Below are 22058 nucleotides of genomic sequence, written 5' to 3' on the forward strand. Positions count from 1 at the left end.
GACATCAAATTAAATACCACTAGAATCTATCAGTAAAAAGAAATGTTTTAAGCTACTTTCGAAAAAAGTTTGTATCAGTCTCTGCTCTTAACTGTGCTGGTAATTTGTTGCAAAGAGTCGGGCCTTGTATAGATTATGTAAGCTCTTTGTTAACCACTTAGCGACTGATAAGTGGTATATAAATAAATAAAACATAGATCCCTGGTGCAACCGCACCTTGAGTATTGCGTGCAGTTCTGGTCACCCCATCTCATCTCAAAAAAGACACAGCGGACATCGAAAAGGCAGCGAGAAGAAAAGGATGGGGAAGATGGAAAGGCTCCATTATGGAGAAAGGCTAAACAGATTGGGGCTCTTTAGCTTGCAAAAAAGGCGGCTGAGAGAGGATATGATTGAGATTTATAAAATCAGGAGTGGGGTGGAATGGGTAAATAGGGAATGGTTATTTACCTCATGCAAACCACACTAGGACTAAGGGACACTCCATGAAACAGCAACTGGCAGATTTAAGACAAACCATAGGAAGCATTTTTGTCACTCAGCGCACAATCAAGCTATGGAATCTGTTGCAAAGCAACTAATATAGGGGGTCATTTATCAAATTGCATTATGGCGTTTTTGCATGTGTTAAGCGTCTTTAATGCATGTGAAAACCCCTGCGATAGCACTATAACGCATGGTGCGATGCAAATCTGAAAAAGAGGAGGAGTGGGCTTACGGTTTTGCGAAGCCCTATTGCACGGCATTAGTAATAGGTTGTGTTAGGGCAGAGAGCCAGCCTAGCTATAAGAGAGAGAGAGAGAGACTAGCCATAGTGCCCTCACACTAGATAGGTATTTTTATCTCTATGGGAAGCCCACCTAGTTAACTCGAGGTGAGGTTTAGGTATTAGTGTAGGGGTTAGGGGCCACTTTGACATTCAAAGTGAGACATACGTTCAGAACAGTGCTCTCTTGTGAAGATTTGAGGACCTTCGGAGTGAGGAAACTCACCCAAAGATGAGATTTATGCAATGTTCTGTCAACCTAGCTTGATGTTACCCAGGTAGAGAGTGAGATATAAGATTATAGATAATGGAGTTCTGCCAGGTACTTGTGAGTTCTTTGGAGAATGAAGCAGACATATTTCTGTCTATTTCTGGGCTTGTTTCTCTGTCCTGCATAATTCCCATTCCAACATTGCTGTTCCTCCTTCAGCAGTCATTCCCTTGTCTTCTTCCCCAAGGAATTAAAATGTATCACCCTGTTATTATTGAAATTACTGTTATCACAGTAAACCTCTTATTATTAGAAACATAGTAATTCACAAATTATGGAAAATGAAAGGGCAGTTGAGACTCGAGAGGATGTGAAATATCTTGTTAATATTTCCCCTAACAATGAGGTGTGCAGCTGTTGCTGAATAACAAGTTATAAAACTTCACCATGGAGCAAAGACCCCTCCTCACTCACTGCTCTGCTAGAGAAAGGGACGCTTTGTCTTATCAGGCAGAAACTAAGGGAGGAATTTAGACAACCAAGATGCCACCGCTGGCTTGAATTATCTTGCAGCCAACTTTCCGCTTGCTTGTACCACATGCCATATGACCATTAATATTCATATGGCAGAAAACATCTTAGATAAAAATCACATCAAAAGCAGAGCACTTCCAGGAAGTGAAAATACATCAAATTATATCCCTTGCTGGGATGCTGATGCAGCACTAGATAAGAGGGGAGAGTAAATGAGTGCTAAGACCCTGGCTCGGTAATAGCGGAGCAAGGGGAAAGTGGCCTTCAGGGCTGGGATATTCACTTTAGTGATGGCTGAGAGGCAAAGAGGAACAACCAGTGAGAGGAGCTGCTGTGCCAAATAATGTGTGATTGGGAACTGTTTTCAGAAGATCCTGATTTCGGGCAGACTGACTTAACAAGGCTGACAGTGCAAGAGAACAAACTTTCTGTGCTCTAGTATCTTTGGAATACAAAACATCTTTTCTAGAATCTGGGGGATTTTAAGTTCCCATTATTTTTTGGAATATAGGTCAAAATTAATGCATGTTACAGGCGCTGTGAATCTTTTCTAGAAATATTTACAATGATAAAACTTAAAATGCACTTGTGTATGTCTCTGCTCCTTCTCTTCTCCCCGCCTTTAGGCACTGGGTCTCCACAGACAAGCTGCATCCTCAAGAGCTGGAGCATGGATGCCTTTTCCAGAGCTGGAGACATCATCATCGGAGGAATGTTCGTGGTTCACTCTGAATTCACCTCTCCCGAGCTCCCATTTACAGAGATGCCGAAGCCTATATCCTGTCAGGGGTAAGGAAGCATATATTTATAAAAAAAATGCATCAGCTAATATTCTGAGGGACTGCCATGTATTTTGGGCTTTGTCTGAGCCCAGCTTTGGGTTATAGTGTGTTTGGGGTCTTGGCTGTGCTAAATCTGAGTTTGGTGGGTTGTTTGGATCTTTTCTGGTCTCTGCATAGATTAGATTTGGGATGTAGTTTGGGTCTTCACAATGCACAGTTTGGGTTTGGGATGTGATTTGGCTCTTGGTTCTGCACAGACTGGGTTTAGCTGTATGGTACAGGGGTTGGTATGTGTCTTGGGTCTTGGAATCATATGAGTTGGGTCTTGGCTATGCACAGTTTGCGCTTGGTATGTGATCTCGGTTTTAGTTTGTGCAAATATTGGGGATGATCTCAGTCTTGACTCAATTCATCATCTTCAATTAGTGAAAATACCTCAGCCAAACTCATCTTTGGTAAACATAAGTGTGACTACGTGATCCCGCTCCTACAGAAACTTCCTTGGCTTCCTATTTCCTCTCATATTCAGTTTAAGATCCTTTGTCTAACTTTTAAAGCTTTACGCTATCATACTCCATCTTATCTCTTCAGTTTAATTATTCTATCTCAACCTTATAGATCACTCTGGTCTTCACAGCTTGAGCTTGTAAAACTCCCCTCACCAAAGGAAATTGCTCTCGATCACACTTATGAGATGGCATTAACCTTTCTCGTTCCTTCTCTGTGGAGCCCTCTGCTTAGTCCTGGCCACTCAAAACAGACCATCAGAAGTTTAGGAAACAACTCAAACTTGGCCATTTATCAAAGTCTATTTATAAGGACTTATTTCTATATGTTGATTTTAGTCTGATACATGTATTTATTTATTTATTTTTATTTTATTTGTGGGTTTTTATATACCGTCATTCGGGTTTGCCATCACAATGGTTTACAAAAGTGTCCGCATGTTAACATATCAGCATGTTCATATTCAAAGAAATAATAATCAATTACAGATTTAAGTTAGATATTACAATATGTTCTGTTAGAGATTATAGTAATGTTATGGTTGGGTTGGTTGTCGAGATTCTTAGAGTTGTGCGAGTCAGAAAGTGTAAAATTTGCTTGTAGTATTAGTGTGTCCTTGTCTCGTTTGGTTTGATGGTTGTGAAACCAGATGTATGGTTTTCATTGAGTATCTAAGTAGGCTTTGGTGAATAGCCATGTTTTTAGTTCCTTCTTGAAGGTTTTTAGGTCGGGTTGTGTTCTTATTTTGATTAGCAGGGAGTTCCATAACTTGGGGCTTCCAATGGATATTGCTCTTTCTCGAGTTGTGGTGAGTCGTGTGGTTCGAGTGGGAGGAATTTTTAAGAGGCCTTTGTTTGTCAAGCGAAGGGCATATTTTTGGGCGTGTAGTTCGATTGTTTTAGATAACCAGCTGGTTTGCAGTCCTATGATTGTTTTGTGAAGTATTGTTAGTATTTTGTAGTCTATTATTTCTCATTTTCATGTTTACATTATCTTAATTTTATTTTAGATTTCATTTGTTTTATAATTTGATGTATTTTGCCTTTTTTTAAATTTGATGTATTTCTGTATTTGTTCTATATTAATAGTATTATAACTTTAAATTTATTATTCTTCTATGCGTTTTTTTACATTATATTGATTTACTGTAAGAAATGGGATTCACTGAAACTGCAAACTAAACTAAACTAAACTTTTGGGCCTTGGTTCTATTGACTTTGGATTTGGTGTTTGGTTTGGGCTGACCATGCACAGAATTCTTGTTTCAAGTTTGGGGTTGTGGTGTGGTTTAATTCCTGATCTGCAGTGTATGAGGATGGTAGTGGTTTGGCTGTGCACAGATTGCAGTTAGTTATTTGGTCTGGGTCCTGAACAAACACCTCCTCCAACTTAAAGATAATTAGGTCTATATAGATAAGCCAAAAACAAACATGGGATAAACACTGTGGATTCCTAAAGGCTAGAAATATATTAAACGTTTTGGGGGTAACCTGCATGGAGTGGCAGTTACTATCTTAGGAAGCTTGCTGGGCAGACTAGATGGACCGTTTTGGTCTTTTTGTACCATCATTACTATGTTACTATATATATTTCTTAGAGGTCACACATGGTCCAAATAAGTTTACTGTACAAGGAGTGCCAGAACCCCTCAGACTCCAGTCAGGCCATTCAATCAGGCAGAATCATAAGAAGTAAAATCCCGCATCACAGGAATCTCACTCGCTGTCGCTTGCACAGAAGTCTGGACTGTGCTGTCTTGCCAGGTCCTGAAGAGCCAGCGGACGATTGCCGCCACTACCACCCAGGTTGCCGCTGTGCAGATGAGCTTTCCCAAAAGCCTCGATTTAAGATTGTGTACTACTTTCAGATTTGCTGGGTAATCAAGGCATACTTGATTCCACTTTGCCTGACAGATTTCTTAATCGCGGTGAAACCAGCACATTTTTTTTTTTGTAAGGCCACTGAGCAGCCTGGATAAAGACACCTGATGTTGAGATTTGACTTCTCCCAGCATTCGGGCTGCACCAAGAATTATTATCTTGTCAGGGTTTTTATGCAACTGGAGTATCATAGTGAGTGATCGTCCATCTGGGCTTGGGGGGGGCGCAAGCATTTGGTGGGCCCACTCTATCTGGATGTCTCGGTCTCTGTCTGTTAGGCCGAGAGCCCACGGGATCCATCGGGCTAAAAACACCCTTGTGTCAGATCTTTCACTTCCCTCCAGTAAGCCCACCAGTTGCAAGTTTTTCTACTTACCCCAGTTCTCAGTGTTGTCCAGCTTTCAGTTAATGCCGTACAGCTTTGCTCCAGTGCATCTATTTTTTGCTGCGCTCCCGTGAGGGAGATATCTAGATCCTCAGAATGTGCAACTGTCTCGAATATACAGGTGGAATTTTCCTGCACAGAATTGACTAGAGAGGTCACATTGTCCACGAGTGCTTTCAATTCTGAGTCCCATTTGCCCACTGCATCCGATTTCTCAGAGCTAGACTTTTTAGCTGGTCTTTGCGATTTTCCTCTGAGATCTCCCCACATAGCAGGCAGGGACTGCTTAGGGTGATCTTTGCTCATTTTAACTCCAGTTACAGATATAAACCCGTGAAATTTAGGATGAATCGTTTAGAGTCCCAGAAGTTCCTCTCACCTCTGTCTGCTCAGAAGCAGCGCATCACATGACCACCCATTCTGTTAGCCCACTGAGCCAAGGATTTCAAAATATTGTCCACGATGATCCCCAGATCTTTTCTTGAATGGTAATTCTTAATATGAAACCTAACATCATGTAATTACAGCGTGGGTTACTTTCCCTATGTATATCACTTTACACTTGTACATATTGGGGCAGATTTTCAAAGGGTTACGCGCATAACCCCGAGAAAGTACCTCTGCGTGCACTGAGCCTATTTTGCATAGGCTCGGCGAAGTGCGCAAGCCCCGGGACGTGCGTATGTCCCGGGGCTTTGAAAAAGAGGTGGTCCGGGAGTATGGGCAGGGCGCCGGTCCGGCGGCGGTCTGGGGGTGGGACAGAGGCCTCCGGCATGGCCGCCATGCCAGAGGATCGCACATTGGCAGGCGTAACTAAAAAAACAAGGGTAAGGGGGGAACTTAGGTAGGGCTGGGGGGCGGGTTAGATAGGGGAAGGGAGGGGAAGGTGGGGGGAGCAGAAGGAAAGTTCCCTCCGAGGCCGCTCCGATTTGGGAGTGGCCTTGGAGGGAATAGGGAAAGCCATCGGGGCTCCCCTAGGGCTCGGCTTGCGCGCGCTGACCTTGGATTTTATAACATGCGCTCGGCTGCGCACACAAATCTACACCCACACACATGTTAGAAAATCTGGCCCATTACATTTCATCTGCCATTTGGATGACCAATCTCCTTGTCTCACAAGATCCTCTTACAATTGCTCATAGTCTGCTTGTGATTTAACAGCTTGGAATAATTTTGCCTTATCTGCTAATATGATCACTTCAATCATTGTTCCCATTTCCAGATCATTTATAAATATATTAAAAAGCACTGGTCCCAGTACAGATCCCTGAGGCACTCTGCTGTTTACTTTTTTCCACTAAGAAAACTGACCATTTACTCCTACTTTCTGATTCCTATTTTTTTTATATTTTATTTTTATTTATGAGATATTTTTAAACCTAACAAAGAATTATATCTTGTTAAAGAAACACATTTTGAATAGGGAAATAAAGCATATAAGCTTCTTGCCTGGCAATTAAAAAGCAACAAGCACAGGATCACATTTTAAAAATAAAATATCAGGAGAGTAACTTTATTTATGATAATGATCAGATATGAAAGCGCTTTGTACAGTTTTACCATAGTAACAGAGTAATGACGGCAGAAAATGTCCAAATGGTCCATCCAGTCTGCCCATCAAACTTCTTAAGTAGAATCTGCCAAGCCATGCAGGTTATCCCATGTAACCTATATGCAGCGGATATCTCTATTCGAGAGGAAACGTCGTATCATTATTTGGAATCCCCCATTCTACCTTGTATACCTCAAGAAACCAGCCAAAAATCAGACCATGAAATTATGGGACCTGAAGTTGTAGCTGCCATAGCTTTTCTTAAATCAATCAAAGCCCCTGGGTTGGATGGATTTTCAGCACAGTTTTATAAGTATTTAAAAATCTATTGGTCCCACCCCTAGTGAAGATGTATAACTTATTGTTTGATCCTGTAAAACCTAAATGTATGAAAATGATGAGAACTACAGTTTTACCAAAACCGGGGAAAGATCCAGCTCTGTAATTTGCTTAAACTTATATCTCTCCTTAATCTGCATTTGAAAATAGCTAAAATACTTCCGATGCGGCTACATTTCATTATGCCGAAGGTCGTATATGTAGACTAAGCCAGATTTATACTAGGAAGACAAGCCACAGACAATATTAGGAAAAATATTAATTTGATATGGAGGGCAAAGAAGGAGAGAATACCTGCGCTACTATTGGAGATACTCATGGGAAGTCTTGCCTAACAAATCCGCTTCATTTTTTTGAAGGGGTTAATAAACATGTTGATAAAGGTGAACCAGTAGATGTAGCATATTTGGATTTTCAGAAGGCGTTTGACAAAGTCCCTCATGAGAGGCTTCTAAGCAAACTAAAAAGTCATGGGATAGGAGGTGTTGTCCTTTTCTGGTTACAAACTGGTTAAAAGACAGGAAACAGAGAGTAGGATTAAATAGACAATTTTCTCAGTGGAAGGGAGTGGGGAGTGGAGTGCCTCAGGGGTCTGTATTGGGACCCTTACTTTTCAATATATTTATAAATGATCTGTAAAGAAATACGACAAGTGAAGTAATCAAATTTGCAGATGATACAAAATTGTTTAGAGTAGTTAAATCACAAGCAGATTGTGATAAATTGCAGAAAGACCTTCTGAGACTGGAAAATTGGGCATCCAAATGGCAGATGAAATTTAATGTGGATAAGTGCAAGGTGATGCATATAGGGAAAAATAACCCATGCTATAGTTACAAAATGTTAGGTTCCATAGTAGGTGCTACCACCCAAGAAAAAGATCTAGGCGTCATAGTGGATAACACATTGAAGTCATCGGTTCAGTGTGCTTCGGCAGTCAAAAAAGCAAACAGAATGTTGGGAATTATTAGAAAGGGAATGGTGAATAAAATGGAAAATGTCATAATGCCTTTGTATTGCTCCATGGTGAGACCGCACCTTGAATACTGTGTACAATTCTGGTCACCGCAACTCAAAAAAGATATAGTTGCGATGGAGAAGGTACAGAGAAAAGCGACCAAAATGATAAAGGGAATGGAACAGCTCCCCTATGAGGAAAGACTAAAGAGGTTAGGACTTTTCAGCTTGGAGAAGAGACGGCTGAGGGGGGATATGATAGAGGTGTTTAAAATCATGAGAGGTCTAGAACGGGTAGATGTGAATCAGTTATTTACTCTTTCGGATAATAGAAAGACTAAAGGGCACTCCATGAAGTTAGCATGGGGCACATTTAAAACTAATCGGAGAAAGTTCTTCTTCACTCAATGCACAATTAAACTCTGGAATTTGTTGCCAGAGGATGTGGTTAGTGCAGTTAGTATAGCTGTGTTTAAAAAAGGATTGGATAAGTTCTTGGAGGAGAAGTCCATTACCTGCTATTAATTAAGTTGAATTAGAAAATAGCCACTGCTATTACTAGCAACAGTAGCATGGAATAGACTTAGGGGCAAATCTTTAAACTTACACGAGGGTGCAGATTTGTTTGCGCAACCTGGCGCGAACAAATCAACGCCCGATTTTATAACATGCGCGGGCTGCCGCAAGATAGGCTCAGCGCAAGCAGGGGGAGCTTGGGGCAGGTTTTCGGGGGTTACATGTGTATCTTACGCACATACCCCTTTGAAAATCTGCCCCTTAGTTTTTGGGTACTTGCGAGGTTCTTATGGCCTGGATTGGCCACTGTTGGAAACAGGATGCTGGGCTTAATGGACCCTTGGTCTGACCCAGTATATGCATGTTCTTATGTTAGATAGACATGGAAAAATCTTTTGACTGTGTACATTGGGTTTACATGTTTAGGGCTTTACAGAAGGTTGGCCTGCACCTGAATTTCTTGTTCTGGTTGAGAGTCCTATGTTCTTCTCCCTAAACATGTATTAAGGTGAATGGGAGATATTCCATGGATTATTTCCCTGGGGAGAGTTATACACCAGGGGTGTCCTCTTTCACCTCTGCTGTTCACATTAATTGTGGAACCTTTTACAGAAAGAGTGCGGCAAAATGAGGATATCAGCGGTATCCAGTTGGATAGTCAGTATTCAAGATATGACTATTTCCAGACATTCTCTTTACAGCAACAAAGCCCTTTTATTCTTTACCCATGTTGATTCGAGAAATGGAACTGTTTGGAAGGTTATCAGGTTTTAAAGTTAATATTGCAAAATTGGAACTCTTGAATCTTAATTTAGATGAAGCCCAAGTAAATCAAATACAAAATAACTTCCTCTTTAAATGGGCAAAAAGGAGAATTACATACCTTGGAGTACAATTAGAAGCACATTGGCAACAGCTATTTTCATTGAACTATATACACTTGATGGAAAAAACAATAAAGGAATTGGAGATGTGGTCAAGGTATAACTTTTCATGGCTTGGGCGTATTGCTATGATTAAAATGACTATATTACCGCGATGGAACTATTTATTCCAGGTCCTATCTATTGAAATTCCAAACAAATGTATACAGCTTTTACAGAAAAGAGTCTTCAATTATATTTGGAGTAAAAGAACTCCTTGGATAGCGAGAAAGGTCCTATTCTTAAAGAAAGAGAGAGGGGATTAGCGACACCAAATGTTTGGCAATATTATGAATATTCTGTAGCAGCCCAACTCAGAGTGATTTGTCAATGGATGCCAAAGAATGCACTTAAACAATGGGCAGCCCTGGAAAAGCAGGGATTCCTTAGGCATCTCTGTATGCTAAGATATGGGGTTCACCTAGGGTGGGTGCGGCTAAACTTCTGGACAACCCATTCATGGCACTGACAGTAAAGATATGGAAAACTGCAGGGTGTTACTAACCGGACATGATGTGAATTACCCTAGTATGGATATGAAGTCATACAGTGGACCTAATCAACAGGCGGATATGACTTTATACTTTCATAGATGGCAAAGACTGGGTGTATGGTGTTGTGAACAATTATTTTGTGATTAAAAAATTTGGGAATTTGACTAATTTAAAGTGCGATTTGGGATGCTTGAGTTGGAGAGGTTTTATATATCTCCTGATCAGACATTGTATGCTTGGAGAGCCCATTAAAAGTCAAGTAATGCGCAATCTAATCCCATTTGAAGAATTATGTTTTAAAGGCAGTACAATGTATATGTTATTTCCTGCTGTGGGGAATAAACTTAAACATATCAGTAATCGGGAACCGGATATTTGGGGAATTGTGACTGAAAACGTTTTAGAAAATTGTTTATCTGACAATAGCTAAGAACTTGTTAGTTGCTGGGACTGCAGAAACTAATTATAAAATCTTGTACAGATGGTACTTCACTCAGCATAAGCTGCATAAGATTTACCGGACGTTTCTCAACACTGTTGGAGAAAATGAGGTGAAGTAGGGATGTTAAATCCCATTTTGTGGACTTGTTAAAATGTCACAGGGTTCTGCTCTTTAATATCTCGAGTAATTAAGGATATGCTTTTGATACAAGTACCCTGGGACCCTAACATATTTCTGCTTTCTATATATCCGAAGAGTGGGCCATCTAAGGAGAGGAGACTGATAATGCAACTTTTGAATGCAGCACGATGTGAAATAGCCGCTAGTTGAAAAACAGTTAATGTTCCTTCTCAAGAGAGGCTCATAAGTAGAATATGGACGGTGCGTTATCTAAGTTACTAACAGTAGTTTGAAGAAATAGGGGTGTCTTATGTGCTAATCTGTGAACCCTTTTTGTTATGTACCGGAGCTTTAGTTAAGTAACGTATCTGTGTTAGGAATTTATGAAAGGGGAAGGGGGGGGCGGAGCTATAAAATAAAAACCATGTAATTGGAATATATGACTGCTGGGATATGTATATGGAAACATGTATCTGATGTTGAGGTTGATGTATTTTTTTAATAAAAATTAAATTAAAAAAACAAACAAAAAAAACCCCTGGTTCAGGGCAGAAATGCAAAGAAGACCATGGCTCGCCCCTCAGTGTCACAGCTGACCCTGATACCAAATTCCAAATCCAGAATATTTTGGATGCCAAGATGCACAGGGGCCGATTATACCATCTCATTGACTGGAAGGGCTTTGGACGTAAAGAGAGGTCTTGGGTACCTGCAACCAACCTCCATGCTTCCAGACTGATCCAGAGATTCCATCATCTCTTCCCTCACAAATTCAGAATGCACAGACCTGGGGGAGAGCTTAAGAGGGGGTGCTGTAACATGCCTCATCTCCAAGCATTTCTGGCGTAGCATCATGCTGCATCCAAGGGTCCTCTGTAGAACTTCCTGCATTCCTGAACCATTTTTATAGGTCCTACAGGTGGGACGTCCTGTGGTGCTTGCTGATGACATCGCATACTGACCAGGTATGAAAAGAAATCCTCCGCAATCAGCCAGCGCCTCAGCGACAGATCATCTAGCCTTCTCAGTTGGCGCTACATTGCTATTGTTTCTGCTTTGTCCTGCCTTGCCATCTTCCTGCTTTGTCTTCCAGCTTTCTCCAGCCTTGCCTCGCTTTCCTTTTGCTCTGCCCTGCCTCTCGGTCTTGCCTTGTTCTCTTGCCCTGGTTCGCCTTGCCTTGCCTTCCAGTCCAACTTTCCTTGGACTGTTCTTCTGTTGCTGACTCGGAATGCTCCTTCAGTCTGCTCGATCTCCCCCAGCCCTGATCTCTGCCTGCTCCACAAATTTGCTTGATCCCTGCCTGCCCTGGCCTCTACCCATGGCGAGTCAGCTGCTTCCTGTTGGAACTAAGCCTGGATTTGCCCTGATTTTGCTGCGTCAATCTAACAGCAGTCCTAAGGGCTCACTCCCTCAAATTTGACATTCATTCAGGTCTTTCCATGATGGCCTTATTTTCCCCTAAGTGTCTCTTCAACCCCTCTATCATTCTAACAGTCCAACTGATTCCCTCACAAGTTTCCTGCTTTGGATATATTTTTTAAAGTTTTTATTATGAGTTTTCGCCTATAAGGCCAGCTTCTTTTCAAATTCCCTTTTAGCATGCCTTATCAGTGTTTTACATCTAACTCGCCAGTGCTTTATGCTTTTTCCTATCTTCCTCACATGGATCCTTTTTTCAATTTTTGAAAGCAGTCTTTGGATTAAAATAGCCTCTTTCACCTCAGTTTTAAACATGCCGGCAGTCATTTGGCCTTCCTTCCACTTTTTTTGAATGTGTGGATGGGCAGTCTCATTTGCAGCCTCTTAAAACGCTGGGCTTACAAGTGGTTTCTCTGACTACACCAAGCTAAGTAGCTTTATAATAGTTAATAATACTAATGAACTATGTTATTCTCACTCATGTTTCAAAGAAGAATTGATTTTGCACCCAAAATCTTGGATTCACAATGCATTTTAAAAATTTTCATTTATGACCTATGATTATAATATCGGCAGAAATAAGTCATGCTAGATTGCACTGACAACCATGCCCATGTATGAGGTCATTTAAACGATACAAAAAAATTGTTCAGAATGGTGATTAATTTTTGTGATGATAGAGGTATATCAGTCCCCCTTTTTTTTCTTGTTCATTTTTAAACAATGACCACACCTAATGTAAATTTTTAACCTTTGTGGCTGTGTAGAACTTTAAAAAAAAAAAAAGACCAAAGCAGCTTAATAGCAGCTGGTCAAGGGCTCTGGTTTTGTCATCTCCACAGAGCAACAGTTACAATTAATAATGTGGTAAAATAAAAGAAATTCAGATAGGAAACCAACACTTCTCTTTTGTGGGTTTTATTTAAAAAGAAAAAAAAAACCAGACCAAGCTACAATGCAGATTGCTCTGTCCTAACAGTTCCAGACAGGCACTAATATATTTCTCATTCATCATTAAAAGATTATATAACCAATCATTGCTTTATTATTTAATTACGTTTCTTTTCATCACATCCTTAAATGTTTCCATGCATTTGGTCAATCATCGATCAACCTAAAATTTGCACCCAATCACAAGTTGCCTCATCTACCTATGCCCTTATGCTAATGAGCCACCCCCTTGACCTCAGTTTAAGGCCTCGTCCCCCATTTCATGATTTACTTATGCCCTCCATGCTGAGAGGTACCTCATCATGGGTGTCTTAAGCAATACTAACACAATACCTCTGTTACGTCCCACACCTCTGATCCAAAGCGACTCTGGCACAGCCTGTCCCGGGGCTATTCCAATGCCCCGGGACAGAACTTCCTCTCACTCTACGCTGCCTTTATAGGTCCCTTAGCTGGGACTTCCTGTGTCGCTGGCTGATGATGTCACATCCTCCAGGAGAATATAAGGAATTGCCTTGCAGCCAGCCAGTGCCTCAGCAACAGGTCTCCTGGTGCCTTTGTGTTCCAGTGTGTGTTGCTATTCTTGTCAGGTTCCTGCCTTGCACCTTGTTCTGTGTTCCTTGCCTTGCCCCTAGCTCCTCTGTGCTCTGTTCCTTGCCCATCTGCCTTCATTCCAGTTCCTGCTGTTCCCTTCCTTGCTTGTCCTGTTGGTGTTGTCTGTCCTGTTTGTCTTGAACTGACTACCTGGATCCTGACCCTGGCCTGGCTTCCATTCTTCTGCTGCCCGCCTTGACTTCTGGCTTGTTACCTGTTTTACTGTCTGCCTCTTGCCTCAACCCATGTTCGCCCAGATTCTTCTCTTGGATTGCCCTAGGAACCCACTTGAGTCCTGCCGGCTCCTGGAATCCAAAGGCTCAACCTGTGGGGAAGGGGGCTGCTAGAGGTGAAGCTCCAGTTGGACTCGCCACAGGGTTTCTCCGCCAGCCAACGGGGTGGGCCTAGTGGTCTTGCTCACTAGGCAGCGTCAATCATCCCTCGGCACTAGGGGTCCACTTCTCCAACAGGCCTTACAACCTCGTGATATTTGTCATTATAGCAAACAGGAAGCACTGCAATTTTCACTTGCTACTAGAGCTCCAGGTGCAGATCTAAAATAACCTTGTTTTTTTTTTATTTCAGCATCAGATCATAAGACTTTAGCAACTTATAATAAACAACTAGCTGCTGAGCTTAGCAATATATGTTCCGCTGCCTCACTCTCTCTCTGCATAGCTGACCTATATGGAGACCCCCAAGACCACAACTGAGGGGGTCTTTTATTCTCCAGTTCCACAGCTGAACCTTTCAGTTTTTTTCTATTTTTCACATTTTAATGTTCAAACTGTTTATTAAAGTCTTCAGCATTACAAAGTCTCCCTTTTGTAAACTGAATACTAGAGCTGTAGATTTACTTAATGTCCTCCCAAGCATTAAGTCAAATTTGATTGCATTATGATCGCTGTTGCCTAGAGGCCCCACCACCATTACCTCACACACCAAATCCTGCTGCACTCCACCAAGAATTAGGACTAAAATGGCTCCCCCTCTCATTGGTTCCCAGATCAACTGCTCCATGTAGCAGTCATTTAAACCATCCAGGTATTTTACCTCCCTAGCATGTCCTGATATTACACTTACCTAATCAATATTGGGGTACTTGAAATGTCCCATTATTACTGCGATTTAGCCTGCTAAGTAGCACTATTTAGACAAATCCAGCTATCTGAATTAGCCATCTAAGTAGGGCTTTAAGATTTATCCATCTAAGTAGGGCTTTTCAGACTTACCTGGTTGTCTTACTTAGCTGCATAAGTCCGAAAAGTGCTATTTGGACGGACAAGTAGCGCGTTTCAGATTTATCCGGCTAAGTAGTGTCTTGTCCATTTAAGTAGCTGCAAATTCGCTACTTAGCTGGATAATCAAATTGAGCCAGAAAAGTATGTGCAAATAATATACATGCATAGCTTTACCTCCAATCTTAAAGGGATATACAAGTAGATTTTACCGGGTTATTTAGACACATTTATTCCTGTAAGTTGGCTTTTACATGCGTGGATTATGAGATTTTCTAACATGCGCACAATAATGAAATAACCAGTTTTACCACTTAGTCTCCCAGCTCACCCAGTCCATCAGCAGCTCATGAAGAACCTCCGGCTCTTCACCTTAATGTCCCCCCCATTTCAACCTGTCCCCCCCACCTAGTCATGTTTTCACTTTTAAGATATTTGCTATCACTTACTCCTGATATTGCACAGAAGTAAATATATGCGAATAAAGTGCCACATTTACATGCGTAAATTGTTTATAAAAAAGCAACTTACATAAGTGGATCGCCCCTGGCCCGCCCCTTTTTTCACACTGACATTTACTCATGGTCCCTGATTTACGCACGTATGTTGAGGTTTCTGAAATAGCATGTACGCACGTATGTTCTATTTTACATGTGTAACTTCTCATTTTTACATACACAACTTTTGAAAATTCTTCTTTTAGTCTCCTGCAGGATCTTTATCCTGTTGGACTCTATGTCATCTCTAGCATAAAGCACCATCCCACCACCATATCATTGCGATATAATTTGTACCCTGATATAGCACTGTCCCATTGGCCATTCTCCTTCCACCAGGCCTCTGAGATGCCAATCATGTCTACCTCATCATTCAGTGCTATACTCTCTAACTCCCCCACCTTTACAGAATATTGGTATTAGCATACAGACATTACAAAGTATGTTTTCATTGGTTTCAACAATCTGCTTATCACTTGTCAGGGGTATTTTGGAATCTTTTAACTCTGGTGGTTCTTTTCTTATAGGCACATGTGCTACTTTTCCTTTTATTGGAGCCTCTCTGTCAGGATGCTGTAACTCCAGTTAGTTTTAAGCAAATAAATTATCCAGTTTCCAGGTTTTTAAATACTGGCCTTTATACTTCTAAGTATGCACATGGTCCTGGCATCTCTTCTTCTTCCCTCTCCCCTGGGTGTTTCCTGTTTGTAAAGAAAGCAATCATTGGTGGGGAAGAGAACCAGAAACGAGGGTCTGAGCTCATGCCTTCTTCATGACCCTAGGCTGTTGACTTATGAGCACTGTGCCTGCTGCAGACTCTCAGGGTTCCTAGAATCAAATTGTAGGTATTTGGTTGTATCTTTCAATTTCTGGTTAAATGTTTGGTTTATGTCTTCGTTATGTACAGTTTGGGATTGATACATGATTTGGATCTTCTTCTGCAGTCTGGGGTTAGGGTGTGGTTTGGGTCTTGTTCTGTGAACAGTTTGTTTTTGGGGTGTGGTTTCAAATTTGGATTTAGATTGGATTTTAGGAGGCTTTGACTATGAATGGTTGGATACTGACTATGCATAGATTAGAAGTAGTGTGTGGCTTGGGTGTTTATTCTGTATAGTTTTGTGCTAAGGTATACTGAGGTTCTGACCGGTCCTCACGTTTTTGTTTTTGGGGCAGTGGCGTACCGAGACAGGGAATGGGGGGGGACAATGCCCCCCAGGTACAGGGCCATAGGGGGCACTGATGGCCGACATGGGAGGCCCATGCGGCCGCTGGTGGACCTCATCTTACCAGCAGTTGAGCAGGGAAGTGTGCTGTTCCTATGCTGTGTGCCAACCACTGTTCCCTCTAAGCTACGCATGTGCATGGCCGTGCACAACGTTTCTGGTGGCCACGTGCGGGAGAAAGATCGGCAGGACCATGGTGAAACTCGTCCCACCACAGCCCGAAGAAAACGAGTCACCTCAAAACCTCCAGGTGCTTCTTCTCCTTTCTGCCTCTGCGGCCCTAAAAGAAAAGCTTTGCTGGACAAAGGAAGAGAAGCATCCGTCCGCATACAGAAGAAAAGCAGCATTTATAGCAGGGCCCCTACGACTCCTACCTTGCAGCAGTCCAAGAAGATCAGGGCCGCCGCTAAGCCCATCCCATGGTGACCTGCGGAAGCCCAGAGGCGAGAGGGAGGCTAAGGCCCTGTAGAGTGTGTGTGTGAGAAAGAGTGAGTTGAGAGACTGTGTGTGTAAGTGAGAGCCTGTATGTTTGGACAGACAGCATGTGAGAGCCTCTATGTGTGTGAGAGATAGCATGTGGAAGTGAGAGTGTGTGTGTTTGTGTGAGACAGCATGTCAGAGTGAAAGAGCCTATGTGTGTGTTTGAGAGAATGAGACAGCATGTGAAAGATAGAACCAGTGGGCCGGATTTTAAAAGGGTTACGTGCATAAGTTATGCGCGTAACAATAGACAAACAACCTATTCACGAGCTACGGAACCATGCTACTATTTCTGTTGCCTATTATTATGATTATCCTAACTCCTCAGATAATATTTTTTCCTGTTTAATCTGAATCCATTACAACTTTTGTGTTTAAGTTATTGCCCTTCTTGGGCCTTTTATTCTTCTTACTTCTAAGCTGTAAAGCCTCCAAGTTTATAGACCTTGTTTAATGTAACTTACTGCTCTCTTCTGATTATTTTGTACTGTTCCATTTCTGTTACAAGTTTCTCTATCCCCCGTTCGATGTAAACCGATCTGATATGGTATTTAACCATGAAGTTCGGTATAGAAAAATGCTAAATAAATAAATAAATATGTGTGTGTTTGAGAGAATGAGACAGCATGTGAAAGATAGAACCAGTGGGCCGGATTTTAAAAGGGTTACGTGCATAAGTTATGCGCGTAACCCTCTTAAAAGGCCCCTGCGCGCGCCGAGCCTATTTTTCATAGGCTCGGTGGCGCGCACAAACCCCGGGATGCGCGTAAGTCCCGGGGCTTTACAAAGGGGGCGTGTCGGGTGGGCGGCGCAAATTTCGGGGCGGGCGGGAGGCGTGACGCCGGCCCAGGGGCGTGGTCGAGGTCTCCGGACCAGCCCCCGGGTCGGGTGATGGCTCGCCAGCAGCCCGCAGGCGTAAATCTGCCAACAAAGGTAGGGGGTGGTTTAGATAGGGCCGGGGGGGTGGGTTAGGTAGGGGAAGCGGAAGGAAAATTCCCTCCGAGGCCGCTCCGATTTCGGAGCGGTCTCGGAGGGAACAGGCAGCGCGTGCCGGGCTCGGCAAATGTGCACCCCCTTGCGCACGCCGACCCCGGATTTTATAAGATACGCGCGTATCTTACAAAATATCTTGATGATATCCTTCCTCTACTCAGGAATATTGGAGGAGTTGGACATGCTCCTTTTGTGATCCTATCTGAATGCTTGAGTTCAGTTCTATTCCTTTTTGAAAATGTGTCCCGGTGATTTTGCTACATTATTTAACTTCTTTTATTATTTCATTTATAAATCTATTATACCATCAGTCTCTCACCTTTCTCTCGATTATTGGAACTTTATCTAAACAGATAGTTTTACAATGAGGCACAAGACAAGAATGTCCCCTCTCTCCTCTATTGTTTAATCTCTCTCTTGAACCGCTATTGCTGTCCTTATGTCAGGACAGCTCAGTAAAGGTTAAAGATGTAGAGCATATATTATCGGCATATGCCGATGATGCCCTTCTGTATGTGCGTCAACCTGAGTCCATTGTACCTGCCATTACGCACTACATTTCTATATTTAGTTCAATATTCAGTTATCATATTAACTGGAGCAAGTCTGAAATGATGCCTCTTAACGGATGGGCTAATGAAGTGGATTCTCAGTTTACAGTTTTTTGTTGGCTTCCTGATGGGATGAAGTATTTGGGCTTTTATTTATACAACTATAGCAATGTTACCATCTCTCAAAAGCAGAAGAGAGAATTTCGATCCTCCTTTCAGATAGTATGCTCCAGTGGTCACCTCTATTTCTCTTATGGTGGGGTCACTTAGATATGATTAAGATGGTCTAAGCAGCACAGATTAATTTCATACTCAGCATGCTTCTGATTTATTACTCCTGTAAGTTCTATCGGTGAATTGATACTCTATTATCTTGTTTTCTCTGGAACAATAAGACTCCTCATATTGCTATGCGAAAGTTGAAACTGTTTAGAACTAAGAGTGGTGTGAATTTCCCTGATTTTTTTCTTTACCACACTGCTTTTATTTTGCAGCAAAGCCTCACCTGGCTAACAGAGTCCCGGACTTGTGACCAGTCTCCTCTATGGTTAGATGTAGAAGAGGCAATAGCTGATCCTGTGCCTCTCAGGTTCTTACCAGAATTTTCTTCAATGCCTCTGTTTCATTTCCATCCCATTTTCTTAGCTACTTACACCACAATTTACATTGCAGAATGTACTATTAAAGAATTGCTAATTCCTTGGAGACTATCAGTCTTGTCATGCTTGTTGTTCAGCTCCAGATACTTCACTACTCATAAATTGATTGACTGGCTACTTTGGGATTGGGCTGGATTCTGGTCGACCTTATTACCTTTTCCTTAATTGACCAATATTTTTTAATTATCTCACACTCAACATTTCCTGTGGGTTCAGTTACACTCCTTTTTATGTTCATCTTCCTTAGATGTGATATCTTTCTCACAGGACAAGCAGGATGGTAGTCCTCACATTGGGCTCCATCTTGTGATGTCACCCATATCACAGAACACTTTTGTCAAAGTTTCGAGAACTTTGACTGGCCCCTACTGGGCATGCCCAGCATGGCACCAACCCTATAGCCAGCAGGGGTCCCTCTTCAGTCTTCTTTTTTCCACGCAGCAGTAGCCACGCAGTTAAGGAGCTCCACAGAGATTCCTGACAGGAATTTTCCTCACGGAATTACTACAACTTTTCTTACCCCACAGGAGTCCCTCCTTCAAATTTTTCAAGCCACGGTACTCCGGTAAGTTTTCTGCCCGTTTTCGGTCGATTCCCGTCGCGTTTGGCCCTCGCGACCTACTGGCCATCGACCATACCGTGGCTTAAATGTTTCATGGCCATGGCATCAGGGTTCTGTCGGTGCCCGGACTGCAATCACACCATGTCCCTAACAGACCCTCATAAGGTCTGTGTAATGTGTCTTGAATGTGAGCACTATGTCCTGACCTGCGCCAAATGTGCCCTAATGACACCAAAAGGTCGCAAGGCCAGAATGGAGAAGATGGAACTTCTCTTCCGTGCTCAAACCCTGTCGCCGTCTATTGCATCGACATCGTCAGAACCTGCACCATCAACTTCGTGCCAGTATCGACCACCGACCGGTGACCGTCCGGCATCGATGACTTCTCGGCCTTCAACCACCTCTACCACCCCTCAGCACCGAGGGGATTGTAGAGAGAAACATCGCCACTGACATCGGAAGTCTCGGACCATCAAGGGAGCAAAATCATTGACCTCGCCATCGTCCGAGCCGCCGTCGAAAAAACCCCGTCCAGAAAAGGCACCGACCTTTTCGGCGACCGGGTCACCGAGGCAACCCTCACCCGAAAGGGGATTGGGAGCCGCGACTCCGCCTTTAACGGTAGTCCCTCCGGCTATGCCTCTGCCTCCTTCTTCTGTTCCGGAGCCGGGGCTGCTTGCTCCAGGTCTCCGAGAAGAACTGGACCGGCTGGTTCAGGAGGCCATCGACAAGGCGATGCATCAACTCCAAGTTCCTCCGGCACCGACACCGGTACCTATCATGGAACCGACCCGATTCCGGCAGCGTTGGCACCGCTGCTCTCGAGGATGGAAGTGCTCATTGCCGCTTTTCCACCATGGATCCCGGGTCACCGATGGCACCGGTGCCCTCTCCACTTACCTTTTCATTGGGAGGAGAAACACCGTTCCACATCCCTCCATCAGGAGTCCTACCGATGCCTCAGCCATCGATGCCGATATGTCTGTCGGCGCCACCGATCCATCCAGTGCCGATGCATCCGTCGGTGCCACCGATCATTCATCGATGCCTGCACCTGTGCCTTCGATGCCTTCATCGGTGCCTCCAATTATTCCTTCGATTCCGTCGGAGCCTAGACCAGGACCAGGACCTTCAGGTATTCCATCATCTCATCCCCCCTCGGGCTCCTAGAGGGGCAGGTGCTGATCCCTATGATACCTGGACTGATGATTCTTCACCAGACACTGATGACCTGCCTTCACCACCCTCTCCTACTGAAAGCAGAAAGCGTTCTCTTCCAGGGGACCTTTCCTTCATAAAGTTTGTGAAAGAGATGTCTGAATCGGTTCCCTTCCAATTACAGACTGAACAAGATGACAGGCATCAAATGATGGAGCTGTTACATTTCCTGGATGCTCCCAAGGAAATAACCTCCATCCCTATTCACCAAGTTCTTCTGGATCTCCTCAAAAAGAACTGGGAACACCCTGGCTCTATTGCTCCAGTCAACAGGAAGGCCAACACCACTTATTTGGTACAGTCAGCCCCAGGTTTTCAAAAACCTCAATTGGAACACCAATCTGCGGTTGTAGAATCTGCCCAAAAGAGGGCAAAGAGATCAAAACCCCACACTTCCTTTCCTCCAGGCAAGGAGCAAAAATTTCTAGATGCCATTGGTCGCCGGGTCTTCCAGGGCTCAATGCTCATCTCCCGAATCGCCTTTTATCAGCTCTGTATGACCCAGTACAACAGGGTCTTATTTAAGCAGATACAAGACTTGACAGACTCCCTGCCTCAGCAATTTCAAGATAAGCTCCAAACCCTAGTAAACAAGGGTTTTGAGGCGGGCAAGCATGAGATAAGATCATCTTACGATATCTTTGACACTGCTACCAGGGTATCTGCAGCTGCTATCTCGGCAAGAAGATGGGCCTGGCTCAAGTCTTCGGACCTTCGCCCTGAAGTGCAAGACAGATTATCCGACCTGCCCTGTGTAGGAGACAATCTGTTCGGCGAACAGATTCAACAAATTGTGGCGGAACTCAAGGACCATCATGAGCCCCTGAGACAGCTCTCTCTGATGCCTTCTGAGTACTCCTCAAAACAGCCTTTCCGAAAAGACACTAAGAAGTCCTTCTTCCGTCCAAAGAAATCCTACCTGCTACCGGCTAGAACTCGCTCTACGAGACCATTTCAAAAAACCAAGTCTTGTCAGATACTGTAAAACCTCGGACTAGTAAGACCAATAAAGACCATCTTTAGTCAAACAGTGAGAAGTTTATTATGGAGAAAGGCGTGGTTTCTCCAGAAATAGCAGGCATTACATAGCAAAGGATGCAAGCCCAAAACCTATTCAGCCTTACACTGCTAGGGCATGGTATTATAAAGGGTTACCTTCAGCCAAACAACAGGTGTCTGCGTGTACCCGCCCCTTACCTTATGACTAATTATTAATTTTGTCCATGTGTACGTACTTTATTACTAGGGTCCCTTGGTCCGCCCTT

The 22058-nt window shown here is 43.1% G+C and overlaps 1 protein-coding gene across 1 annotated transcript in view; it reads left to right on the plus strand.

Annotated features, from left to right (window-relative positions):
* LOC115083176 (extracellular calcium-sensing receptor-like) overlaps positions 1 to 22058 on the plus strand; it is a 139713-nt gene that overhangs the window by 19166 nt on the left and 98489 nt on the right. The window contains exon 3 of the mRNA XM_029586982.1: positions 2138 to 2300. Coding sequence (XP_029442842.1) covers positions 2138 to 2300 — 163 coding nt within the window. The remainder of the gene's footprint in view (positions 1 to 2137; positions 2301 to 22058) is intronic.

This window comes from Rhinatrema bivittatum, chromosome 2, assembly GCF_901001135.1.
Source record: "Rhinatrema bivittatum chromosome 2, aRhiBiv1.1, whole genome shotgun sequence".
Lineage (NCBI taxonomy): Eukaryota > Metazoa > Chordata > Amphibia > Gymnophiona > Rhinatrematidae > Rhinatrema > Rhinatrema bivittatum.